Genomic DNA, 12,623 nt, shown 5'->3' with positions numbered 1-12,623 from the left:
TCACTCTTTAGACAGAAACAAACACTTATACTTTGTGTCAGGGTCAATTTAATCTGGGCACCAATATGTCAGAGATTTCGGGCGCCATCGTGGTCACAAAATCATCTTTCCATTCATCTTAAAAGCTTTGGAAAAACGTGAATGTGGTTTTTAAGATATGTGGTATGTACCTCACACACACACACACACACACACACACACACACACACACACATGCTCAGTCCATGTGTATGTAAATGAGCATGCATACTTGGGATATACTTGGTATGTGCTTGTCTCCATCTGCTCCCTAGAAAGGATCAGAAGTTTCATGTGACAGGTCCATCCCTTTGGGGGGGAACTGTCACATCCAACCAAAACGTATGCATATTCCCTCCTCCTTGCTCATTTCTTCCCTCTCCACCCCCCTCCCCCTCCCCACTCATTTGGAAGTTAATAAGAGCGATCCTCCGGAGGCGCACAGGCACTATCACAAGACCCGTCAGTTTGATTTCAATCAACACCGCCAGCACCCAAAGGGAATCATGCCCGTACCGAGGAAAGCAGGTAAGAGAAAGCCATCCTCACCTGAGCGTCTGTGAGGGACATTAAAAGCATGTGGAGGGAGAGTGAAAGCACCATCTGTTTGTCATTTTACAACTTTTTTTTTTCTACATCAGATAAAGTAGAAGTAAGTTGCATTTAAAAGCTGAAAGATAGATTTTTTGTAACTCTTTTGATCTGATATCTTAACCCTAACCCTCCAGACTTGCTGAATGCCATGCGGCCTCCGAACACATGGCTCCTCTTCTTTAACGTCTCTATGTATTGCAATCTGTAAAAGTTTCACCTTTAGATGACATAAATTACCATGTAGACTACAGACACAGATGAGCAATGCATGTATTATTTAAATGTTTTTATTCCAATCAAAGATAGTGACAGCTTGGGAAGGTAGAATTTGATTCATTGCATGTCACAGACTCTCGTTACCACTCGATTATGTGTTTCCTATGTTGTTTATTTTGATGTTGTTGAGTTATCCTCACGCTGACCATCCCTGGAAGTCAGCAGGCTGCCAAACATCCTTCCTCACCTTGGATTCTGCCAGTTTTTCACTTGCCCATTAATCATGTCATCAGAGTGCATGATGAGCCTCTTCTGCAATTTCGGAGCTCATATTTCTGTCTGTCTTTCTCCTTTCTCTGCTTACACAACGCCACGCACCTGTCTCAGCATGCTCGGGCTTCTCTTCTCTCCCTCTCTCTCTCTCTTTCTCTCTCTCTCTCTCTCTCCCTCTCCCTCTCTCTCTTTCTCATTACTACAGGTACATGCTTCTTATATTGAAAAGCTTTCGTCTCCCTTTTGTTTCTTTTAGATGTTTCTAATCCACGCTCAGTGTTTTCCATTTCATAATAGCTTCCACAACTCAGACAACTCGGCCAAAATGTTAGTAATCCCTCCTCTGGCAGCCACAGTTGTAAAGTGTGAAATGCTGAACAAGTCCCAAAAATGTAAAAGCCCATCTTGGTTTTATTTATGGCTGTTTGATTCTGCCATTATGTAACATTTGGCATCCCTGGCCATGTGCTCTTTGACTTCTCCTTAAGGAATTAGTACCATCAAAGGTTTATTTAGTCACCGCGACGGAAAGATTGAAATTAGCGTGAAATGTTTCAACTCTAAAGAGCTGATGTGATTAAGTGTTTTATAAACGATTTGACACGTACAAATGAGTCAAACATGATTGAATAACATTCAGATTTTGATGAAACCAGTCCTATATCTTCTCTTATTAGACTTTTACTTCTTAATTCTTCCCTCTTTCAAAACGTACATCCATCTGCGTCTACATGTGTTTTATTTTTTTCCCCGTCCTCCATCTCCATCACACATGCATCATCCGTAGAGCCTCCATCCAGAGAGTCTTGACACATGACAGAAATCCAGAGGGATGAGTCTGGGCCCACGCTGCCTTCGCTCATCTCTCTCTCTCTCCCTCTCTCCCTCTCTCTCTCTCTCTCTCTCCCTCTCTCTCTCTCTCTCTCTCCCCCTCCCCCTCTCTGTCTGTCCCCCTCCTCCTCTGTCTCTTCTGATCTCGCTGCCTCAGTGGGATGCTTCGAACCTGATCGCACAGATAATGTAGCTCTGTCCCACTGAGCTGGGAATCTGGGGTAGTGAAAAAAAGTCCTTGCCTCACCACCATCCAATGCAAAAAGCCTCCATGGAGAATCGGTAGATCCTGTGTTGACCTTTTGCCGGGATCCCGCTGAGCCCCTTCCCTCCTTTAAAACATATGCTCAGAAGGACAAATGTCATGTTTTGTGTCTCGTCTTTGATGTGGATCCACAACAAAATCCAACACAGATTTACCTCGCTGAAGATGCTTTTGAAGTTATACACCCAGCTCTGTTACCTCTGACACATTTTACTCGTACTCCTTCTGAGAAATGGCAACTTCATCGTGATATTCACCCCGACCTGATGGATGAGGTGTCTCTTTTTTATGGTCTCCGTGCCCTTAAATATTTTATGCCTGACACCTCTCCCTTGCATCCCACTCCATCTCTCCCATGTCTCTATTGCTGCGGTGTCAAGTCATCAATCTTTTTGAGTATCTGTTTATCTCTCTGGGGTTTTCCTGTTGATCCCGCTGAGCGTGGACAGGCCTCTGCGGGGGTTTAACCTCCACAGCGGAGCCAGAGAGCCAACATATCTCCCAATCAGCCCACCCAACCGCTGCCAGCCTGATATCTCACTCCACTTCAAGGTTACTTCGCGATGCTCGCTTCATTTCCCTCAGCTATAAGCCAGAGACATCTTAAAGATTTGAAGATGACTTTATTTGTAGGGTAGCATTCCCTCCCTCCCCCTCCCCTTCCCCCAATCCTCCAAACATCTTCTGTCTTCTAATCTTTCCTCAGTAATTCCTCTTAATGCCTTGATGAGCCTGGCATTATTCCACCAGGCTTTTCTTTCATATTGTCTCACCTGCTGTGTTCCTTTATGAAGAAGATCAGGGAAGCAGGGGTAGAGAAAGACAGATGATGTGATCCGTCATCAGCGACTTTCTGCTCTACCAATTTCCAATGAAGGCTGAATAACCTTCAGTCTGTCCCCATCCATGCTGCCAAATCTCTCCGTTCATCTGCTATTCAGAATTATGCACACACACACGCACACAAACACACACACACACACACAGATAGACACACACACACTAATAATGTATGTATGCTTTCTTTTGAAGTCATGCAGACTTGCTGCTGAATACTGAAATCTGCTGTGTAATTGGATCCTGAGCCTCAGTAGGGTCCTATTCATATTTCTGCATGCCCACTCAATTATCACATTTTCTGGTCTTAGTGGCTTTGGTCAAGTAATTGTGTTAAACATAATAGTGACTCAGTATATATTTAGATTTTTAATCACAGCCCTTGATGACACGCAGTATTTAAGTTATTCGAGGAAGAGCGATGCCTTGAAAAACAAACTTTTTTTTAAAAAGTTTGTCCACACAACTCTTCTCAACTCACCCACACTTGATAGAAACGCAGTCCAGCACGCTTCAGGGAAAGCGATGCCATGCCTCTCGCTCTCTCTTTCACATCCGATGTTTGTGGATGTTATACCAAGCTCCCATAAGTCCTCCTGGTTGACATGCTGCTGGCGTCTTCCCCCTAACCGAGGGTCACGTAGGCTGGAGAGGTTATGTTTCTTCAGGCTCGGGCTGCTCAGAAAGCTGAATGTGTTCTTCCACGTGGGTGCCAGCACAGTTACAGTAAAATAAGACATTTACTACATTTATTCTATGCGATTACAACCATAGAAAGGTCAAGTTTTACATCTCTTGAACTTAAAGATCTGGTTTGGTTTGGTTTTATTCCGTCGTAAAACAAGCGACATGTAGCGCTGTTGTTTAAATATTCACAAAATAAAAGGCACAATAAAACCTGGACATGTAGAAACACAAAATCCAAAATGACACCAACTATAAATAGGATATAACACAGAGACAGGATAGTCAAATTAAAGTAGGAAATTATGAGAGTACATCCAAACAACAGACCTGAGGCTAGTTTCATGACAGTAATTGTAGAATCTGCTTTCCTCTCATATCTCTCATTTGATTAGTTAAACATGTCAAAGTCAATACAAGAGGAATTTATCTCTTGCTGCAAATTGAATCTTGCATGTTGAGACGTTGGTGTTTGATTAATGAAGCAAACAGATCATTCATCCATCTGTAAACTCAGCTGACATCTTTAACGTCTCGCTGTTATCTGTTATTTAAATATTTGCTGCAGATGGCCACACAGACATATATCCACATATTAACCCACTAATCAGGCAAAATCATGTCAACTCAAATTACTGGAAAATCAGATTAGTGTCAGATTAATGCAGAATAATAAACATATATATGAATTAAGACACACAGCAGAATATCAAGTAGTTAAAATTAGCCTTAATTTAACAAGCTGCAACATTAGAAATGTACACTTTAGTGTGTGAATAATTATAATCCAGTATATGAAATTGGGCCATTCTGCATAATAACTTGATGCAAATATAGAGTATTTTCTACAATGTGGTATTATCTATTAAGTTAAAAAGTGTCACTCAGTGTCAAGGGTGAAAAGTTGTTTCTGATCATCTGCTTCTATTCTGCATCTACTGAAAATACAAAATAACTGTATAAGAGACAAAGTACTGTTACATTAAGAATATGAAGAAGCAGTTCATTTCCAAAATGACACTAAACCACGCAGCAGTCTATAAGCTGTTTAGCTAAGCTTTGTTATAACCCAAAGATTTCAGTCATCATTACGATTAAGTGGATCATATCCAGTTCTCAGATCTTTACACTGGCTTTCTGTCTGTCAAAGATAAATACTCCTGTTTAAAAAGCACTGAATAGTTTAGTGCATGACACTGATCGGCTGCTACATCCAGACCTCTCAGGTGGTCTAAGACAGGTCTGCTGTCTGACCCCAAGAGTCAAAACTAAACCTGGAGAAGCAGCGTTCAGTTCTTATACTACATGCTACTACTTACAGGTCTGCTGCAACTCTCAGTTCTCTTAAATCAAGGCTGAAGACTTATTATTCAATCCAATAATTATTAATCTCTTACTCTGCACTACAACTTTTATTCTTGTATTTTATACCCGTCTTATACTATTTAAGTATGTGCTTGTTTTCTATTTTCTTAGCCCTTAAATGACTGTTTTTGATTGTATTTTGGTGTCATTTCAATGCCTTTAAATTGTAACATGGATGCTAAAGTTCCCAAAGATATCTAGATATCTACTGCAAAGCTGCGTTATCCTGTTGATTATTTACTTATTTGATCAATCAGTTGTTTGATAGTGAAAAATATTTCTCAAAGCCAAAGATGCAACCCGAAGTCTCTTATTTAAACCAACCAACAGTCCACAACCCAAAGATACTCTATAATGATATATAATACGGACAGTTTTCTAACATTAAATTGAAAATGTTTGTGGAAACCTGGTGGTTAAGGTTAAGTGAAAACAAATATGTCTTAAATGAAGTAAAGAGAAGCTTGTTCTGATGCCCACAAATACATTTACTACACAGCCATGAGCTACAAGAAGCAGCCATACATGGAATTAGAGGAAAATTGAGGCCGTTCTTGCTAATTTTGGCAATAACAAAGGACACACACACACACACACACACACACACACACACACACACACACACACACACACACACACACACACACACACACACACACACACACACACACACACACACACACACACACACACAAATCTATGCAATGCTCTGATAGATGAGTAAGAATGATGAGGAGTTAGTTGTCTGTGTGAAATCTGAGAAACTGTAACTTGACCTAAGCAGACGGGTGACGGATGACCGGACCGGCCAGAGTCGGATCACAGTTTTCTATGAATGTCAGAAGACTCTGTGACTCACCGGCTGCAACTGGAGGGAGGAACAAACCATAAGAGATTACACACCGGCACACAATATGACAAACATGCCTTCGGCAGTGTGAAGTTAACGTCATCGTACTTTAAAGCTTATATACTCTCTTAGGGATGAGACTCCTGCTGTCAGTGGCCGTGATGTTTGAGGCCTCTGCATTCCTTATGTTGAAACTTAAACCTTTGGGGAGGGGGAAAAACTTAATGAATCAATGCTAAGTTGACATCCCAGTGCATACTTCTCTGTGATCTACTGTATGGTGAGAGCAGCAGGTGATTTACTGTAGATGAATGGCTGCCTGACAGAAGCGCTGATGATGACGGGATGAGAGAAAGATGAGATGGTTTTTTAAGTGTCTGGCTGGAGTTGACTTGTCGATGCCTTGATGCCACCCCCTGACTGGTGTTGTGAATTTAAATTCTTTGTCATACGTGCCAATGTGAGAAGAATCGGCCAAGACGGGGCTGTATAAATCGTGTCCTGTTTAAATTATGTCTGTCATATACACACAAACTGGGATGGATTGCAATTAAATGACAAATCGTCTTTTTTTTCTTTTACAGGAAGAAAAAACAGTGCCGCCGTAGAAGGTAAAGAGCAACATTTGTACATCATTAAATGATAATATGATTCATTCATTAAAGGATAAGGCTGGAAATGTTCTATATTTATCTTATTGTCAACAACTTTCATGTGCAGAGCCAAAACCAACAATGCATTGATCTACTTACAAAGTGTTTATTCAAAGTCTGATGTATGAAAAATATAGAAAATCACCGGTCTGGTCCTTTAAATGAAATAGATGGTGTTGTGTAAATTTGATAAACATTCATTCATTCAACTATTCATTACTTAATTTCATTCTGTTGTTATCTTTCCTGTCCGTCACCTCAGAAAAGCGGCCTCCATATGAGCCAAATGTCCCCGAACCAACCACCAGGGCAGACTTCATGAAATGTAAGCTTGTATTGTAAATGTATATATGTATTTTTTACTTTCTTTTTTTCTTTCTTTCTTTATCTAGCAGCTACATTTAAAATGATTAATACTGAAGAAAGATGAACTCACAATCTACTGTCAATTACAACTCTTTAGACAGTAAAATTGTATATTTAGCTTGGAGTGATAGTTAACAGGTTAGTAAAACAATTAATTACAATTAAATGATAAAGAATTCAGCACTTGAAGATATTTTAAAAAAAAATGTATACATTTAATAGGATTTTTCTATAAAAGAACATTTTAACAGGATTTTATAGCACTTTCAGTCATTGGCTAACTTACTCATGTATTCAATCAGCCTATTTAAATGTAAACATATCATATATAATATTAAATATATGTATTCATTAATATGCACCAACTAGTGAATAAGTCTATATTTATTAGACAACATGCTAGTGTGGTGAAATGTATTTTAGATAAAAGATTAGAGTAAGAAAAAGAGTTAAGACAACAACTTTTGTAATAAATAAAAGAAGATTGTTAATAAAGTATTTTAGCAAGTGCTTGAATTAGGTGCAAAATATGATCAATTAATTGAAATACATTTGAAATATGAGTTTTAATATGAAAATACATCTCAAATTTAGATTCAGAATCAGAAACGTAAATTTAAATTCTCAAGCAGAAAGTTAAGTCTATAGCTTTACCCTGCATTATTTAAATTATCTTGTTAAAACCTCATTAAGTTCTTGCTTCCTGCTTGTTTATTTTCTCTCTCTGTTCTCACAGATTGGCTCCCCATCTCCTTGGATGATAAAACTGCACAGAAACTGTTGTGGATTTCAGAGGGCGGTGCCAAAGTGGCTCGTACCTCAGAAGCGGTTTGTCCGTATCCCACCAGGCCTGAGAGATATGATCACTCACCTCAGGTAGGTCTGGTCGTGTTCACGGGAAACAACCTGAATTTGGGGTTAAATCACACCTACAATCTTCTTTTCATTGGTGTCGATAATATGAAAAAGTATCTTTTGATGCATCCTTTAAGTAAAAGTGCAGACACAACAATGTAGAAATACTCTGTTACAAGTAAAAGTCCCTCTTTATAAATCTTATTTGAGCTACATTTAACTACAACTACACCATATAAAGTTATGTAGAGGAGCCCAGTAGTCCACAAATTAGGGTTCAGGCAACTCCAAAAAGTTTATTTGGTTCAAATTCTAAAAATTCACAGACATCTACAACATGGCACCAAGTTGACCCCTTCCTTTTTTTGTAAAGGGTCACAAGCCAAATGGGGATAAATCTGGAAAGGAACTAATAGCTACAGCTGTTAAGCAACTACAGTAGAGTAAAAAGTAAAATATTTCCCTCTTGAAATGTGATTGAACAGAAGATTAAAGTATAGCATTAAATGGAAAGGTACCTCAGAAGTGTAATGAAATGCAGTACTTGAGTAAAAGGACTAGTTACGTCACACCATTGGTCTCTTTATAAGCATGTTTCGGGGTTCTGGGGTCATCTCCTGCAACTTATCTCAGTGTTCACAGTGCAGTTAAATGTTTGGTACACACTATGTATAATATGTAAATCTTTTAATCTTGAAGCTGGAGATCATCTAAAAATCCTGTCTCCTTTAGGTCATGTGTAAGGAGCACCTGCTGGGCGCTCGAGGGTACTGGGAGGTGGACTACGACGGTTGGGTGGTGATTGGGATGATCGGCGAGAGTTCACCCAGGAAAGGCAACGAAGGACCCTGCGGCCTCGGGGAGAACAGCACCTCCTGGGGCGTTGGCTGGTCAGGCTCCTGCTACCAAGTGTGGCACAACGGCGAGAACGTGGACGTGGAGCTCCCCCCGTCCTCCTCCATGGGCATCTACGTCGACCAGCCCGCCGGCATCCTCAAGTTCCTCGCGGTGGAGGGAGAAGGCGAGAAGGAGGTGCGGCTCATTCACAAGTTCAAAGTCAACATCCAGGAGAAGATTTTCCCCGGGTTTTGGATCGGCACAAATTCGTACTGTCTTATCCGGAAAAAGGATCAGTGACACAGCTGCATTGGGTTTTTTTTTAAAGCATGCATGGGGGGACGAGGGGGCAAAGTAGTGTAAATTAAAGAAGGCGTCGGGAGGTTTTGGGGAACAAGTGTTGAGAGCTGTGAAGCAGAACTGAAGCACGTCATGATGACATCTTTATAGATTGTGTTTTAATTTCTCTGGCGCATGAAGGAAGCTTATTCATTTCATATAATAACCAACAATGCAATTCAAGTATTTTATCTATTTTTTGTGTATGTAGTCATGTATTTTATTTATCTTAGAAAAAAAAATAGGCAAAGTCTTACACATATTGACTTTGCATGTGCTTGAATGCTTGTTTTTAAAGCCTGTGTTTTTTTCTATGTGCCAAATGTAGTCAATAAATTCAACTATTGTGTAAAAATACTGATACTGTCCATTGTATGTGTCTGGTCACTGCTGCCATCTAGTGGCCTATAACAGTATTGCACCCTTAAATGTCTCAATGGTCACATAATCATACAATAAGTCTTTTTTTTCTTGGTGTTGCTCCTTTATTTGAAACATAAAATTACTTAACGGAACATTTATTTGTTTTTTGTTTTGTTTTTTAAATGTCAGAGATGGACATTTATTTTCCTTTCAAAATCAAACCATCTCTCTCTTTCTCTCTCTCGTTCACACGCAGTCACTTTCTCATTCATTCAATCATTTCAACAAGATATCTGGAGCAAAAAAAAAAAAAAAAAAGACAGGAAAGAAAAGAAAAGAAAGAAAACAATAAACAATACCATCCCCGATAACTCAGTATTGACTTACAATCATTCTATCAGTCAGTCATTCGTTGGCAAAAAGTAAAAGTACAAATAGGCATGTTATAAGGAGGTGCTGGTGTCCTCCGCTCACATTTTGAAGAGCCCCAAAGCTTCTTGTTAAGCTAGACGTTTCTCTGGTTTTTTCCCCCTTATTTAGGAGTATGTAAATCTTCTTTTTTTCTTCTTTTTTTTGGGTGGAAGAGGGGGGTGTGACAACTGACTTATTGATCAACTTACTCATTAAACGATGGGATCAATGCAGACAGAGAAATCTCCCCATGTGGTCCTCGGAGATCACTGGCTCCAGTGCCTCCATGCTAACACTTCAGCATATACTGTGCTAAATGACAGCAGTAGTGATTTTACGTTATTAACACCATACAAATGTAGAGGGGGGGTTAGTGAAAAATTTCCCATCATCCACCATTTTCCTCCTATGAATCAGCGTTATTGCTCCTGCTAGAATTCCAAATATTGAAGAAATGGTTCAGAAATTCTCCTTTTTCTCTACTTTCTTTCTTTTCTGAGAGTTAGAAGAGAAGATTGATTCTACTCTCATATATGTGTGTTAAGCATTGAGCTATACAGTAGCTGGCGGATGCTTAGCTTAGCTTAGCATAAAGACTAGAAGCAAAAGGGAGAACGGCTCACCTGGATCTGTCCAAAGTTCAAAAATACACCTACGAACACATCAAAGGCTCAGTAAAAGCCTGCTATCAACTTTGAGTATTATTATTTTACTAGTATTTATTATTTTAACCTTTTTTTACAGCTGCCAGGTGCCACGAGCTACACAGCTGCACAGCACTGCCACGTGGATGGACTAATGGTAACTGTTGCTCGTCAAGAAATATTAACTGTAACTTCCCATAAAACCATCATTTGACATGTTTATACAGCAGGTTGTGTAGGGATGGAAATAACCAGATATAACATGTTAATAATGAAGTCCAGATGTGCTGGTAGGCATAGTTTTTAACTTTGGACAGAGCCAGGCTTCCTGTTTCCTCCTGCTTTACGTCTTCAAGATGAGCTAAGCTAAGCTAAGCTAATCATCTACCAGCTGTAGCTCCAAACTCAACGCACAAACACACAAGTGGTCTCCATCTTCTCATATAATTCCTGGAAAGGGAGCAAATAAGTGCTTCCCCCCAGTATGTTTAAGCCTTTAAGTCAATTTTGTTACCTTTAAAAGGAGCAGTGTATAGAATTTAGTGTATCATCTAGCAGAAAGGACTTAGTAAGTAGGTTTTAATTAGTGTATAATCACCTGAAAATAGGAATAATTGTTTTCATTACCTTAGAATGAGATCTTTTATATATCTACAGGTCCTCTCTATGGAGCCCGCCATGTTTCTACAGTAGCCCAGAAGGGACAAACCAAACATTGGCTCTAGTGAGGGGCTGTATATAACACTGTATTTTCTCCTACACGCTTTAAAGGGGGAAGGGTACGGGAGAGGTATTCAGTTGGTTACAATCTGCACCTTCACCACTAGATGTCACTAAATTATAAAACACACTGGTCCTTTAAGTTTCCAACACTAACATGCCACATTTTTGCCACATAAAAGTTCTGTTAAGGATAAAATGAAACTGAACAATAAATTAGTAGCTTTAGAGCAACTTATGTCTGCTATAATGTTAGCACAGAGCACTGGAGACATCAATCGACCAGATAAGAAGGTAGACGGCGCCTTAAAAGTCAGAGAGATAATTTGACCAAAAGGCAAATTTCCTCCAAAAAACTTCAAAGGTTCATAACATTCGCCAGTGCCAGTTAAAGGATTAAACACCCTGTTTGAGCATCCTTATTGGTCAGTGCAGTGGGTCACAACGCAGACATCTTTAGGTCCGATCCTAATGTAGTGTTGGGGGGGGGGGGGATGTGTAGTAGCTAGTACTGTGAAATGTGTAGTGATGAGTTGGGTGCGTATAGTGTTGAGAAAGTTATTAGTGTTTCATAACAACATTTCTTTTTTTTTTCTCTTCTTTTTTTTAAAAACACTTTCCTTGAAGCATGTGCTGTTAATTTTGGTTAATGAGAAATAAATGGAGGTACTAGCTTTTACACTGTTTCACATACTGAACGTCACACATCTGCAAGCCAACCCGGGTCGCCTCGTGTCACGACAGCATCTCTCCACGTTTTCCTTTGCTCTCTTATTCGCTCCCTCTATTCCTTTCTATGTATCTCCGCTCACCACTCACTTTCTCTCGCTCGCTCTCTCTCTATCTATCGAACACTCCCTTCTCTCTCTCAGTGCTTGAGCGAGAAGTCTCCTGTGTTGAGACGAGGCCGAGGCAAGGCCCCAAACATTTCTGTCCCGTCGGTGGCTCCGGGGGCCAGTAGGGCTTTCATACTAGCAGCGATGTGCTCCAGGTCGGCACAGCCCACCTGAAAGATAAACAAACATGGAGGATTGTATATTAAAAATCACACAAAACAGACACAACACCTTTGCTTTTCTATTCAAACATGTTATTTTTTATGGTGTCGGACAGTCTGAAATGTAAAGTTGTGAAATATTTGCCCAGCGCGACCTCACGCTAATGTCACACACACTTTAACGGTCACATGAACTGATGGAGCCGTCGTGGCCTTTAGTTGGTGCATCAGAATACGGAGAGCTGAATAGTTTCTTTGTCTTCGTCTTTAGACGGCATGAAATATGTCAGGATCAACTGACACCAAAAAAACACATAAAAACAACCAAATCAAAAACAACAAGTAATTAAAAAGGTCTGTTTGTTAAGAATGACATTTCAATTAAGAAGCTGTAAACCAATAATATGTAAGATTTCCTTTTAATTAATTCTGTAATGAACTAGTCTAATTGATGGAAAAACATTCGCTGACCCATTTTTCTTTGGAGTTTATTAAAGAATAAATA

General features: G+C 39.7%; 2 protein-coding genes across 2 annotated transcripts in view; one reads left to right on the top strand and one right to left on the bottom strand.

Annotated features, from left to right (window-relative positions):
- The first annotated feature begins 524 nt into the window (after positions 1-524).
- zgc:195001 (uncharacterized protein LOC567531 homolog) lies at positions 525-8,944 on the top strand. The gene is made up of 4 exons (XM_062438475.1): positions 525-546; positions 6,849-6,911; positions 7,689-7,828; positions 8,540-8,944. The coding sequence occupies exons 1-4, from the start codon at positions 525-527 to the stop codon at positions 8,942-8,944; spliced, it is 630 nt and encodes a 209-aa protein (XP_062294459.1).
- A 2,791-nt stretch (positions 8,945-11,735) lies between these two features.
- akt1s1 (AKT1 substrate 1 (proline-rich)) overlaps positions 11,736-12,623 on the bottom strand; it is a 7,860-nt gene continuing 6,972 nt past the window's right edge. The window contains exon 6 of the mRNA XM_062439152.1: positions 11,736-12,127. Coding sequence (XP_062295136.1) covers positions 11,990-12,127 — 138 coding nt within the window. The 3' untranslated portion in view covers positions 11,736-11,989. The remainder of the gene's footprint in view (positions 12,128-12,623) is intronic.

Source organism: Scomber scombrus, chromosome 18, assembly GCF_963691925.1.
Source record: "Scomber scombrus chromosome 18, fScoSco1.1, whole genome shotgun sequence".
In the NCBI taxonomy this organism is placed as follows: Eukaryota; Metazoa; Chordata; class Actinopteri; order Scombriformes; family Scombridae; genus Scomber; species Scomber scombrus.
Note: the sequence above shows the minus strand (reverse complement) of the source record. Positions and strands in the feature narration are given on the sequence as shown.

Bases quoted from the DNA above. Each gene is read 5' to 3' on its own strand.
- zgc:195001 (XM_062438475.1), top strand. From the start codon at position 525: ATGCCCGTACCGAGGAAAGCAG. The intron at 6,912-7,688 runs GTAAGCTTGTAT...CTGTTCTCACAG, and splicing joins CAGGGCAGACTTCATGAAAT to ATTGGCTCCCCATCTCCTTG. The intron at 7,829-8,539 runs GTAGGTCTGGTC...TGTCTCCTTTAG, and splicing joins GATATGATCACTCACCTCAG to GTCATGTGTAAGGAGCACCT.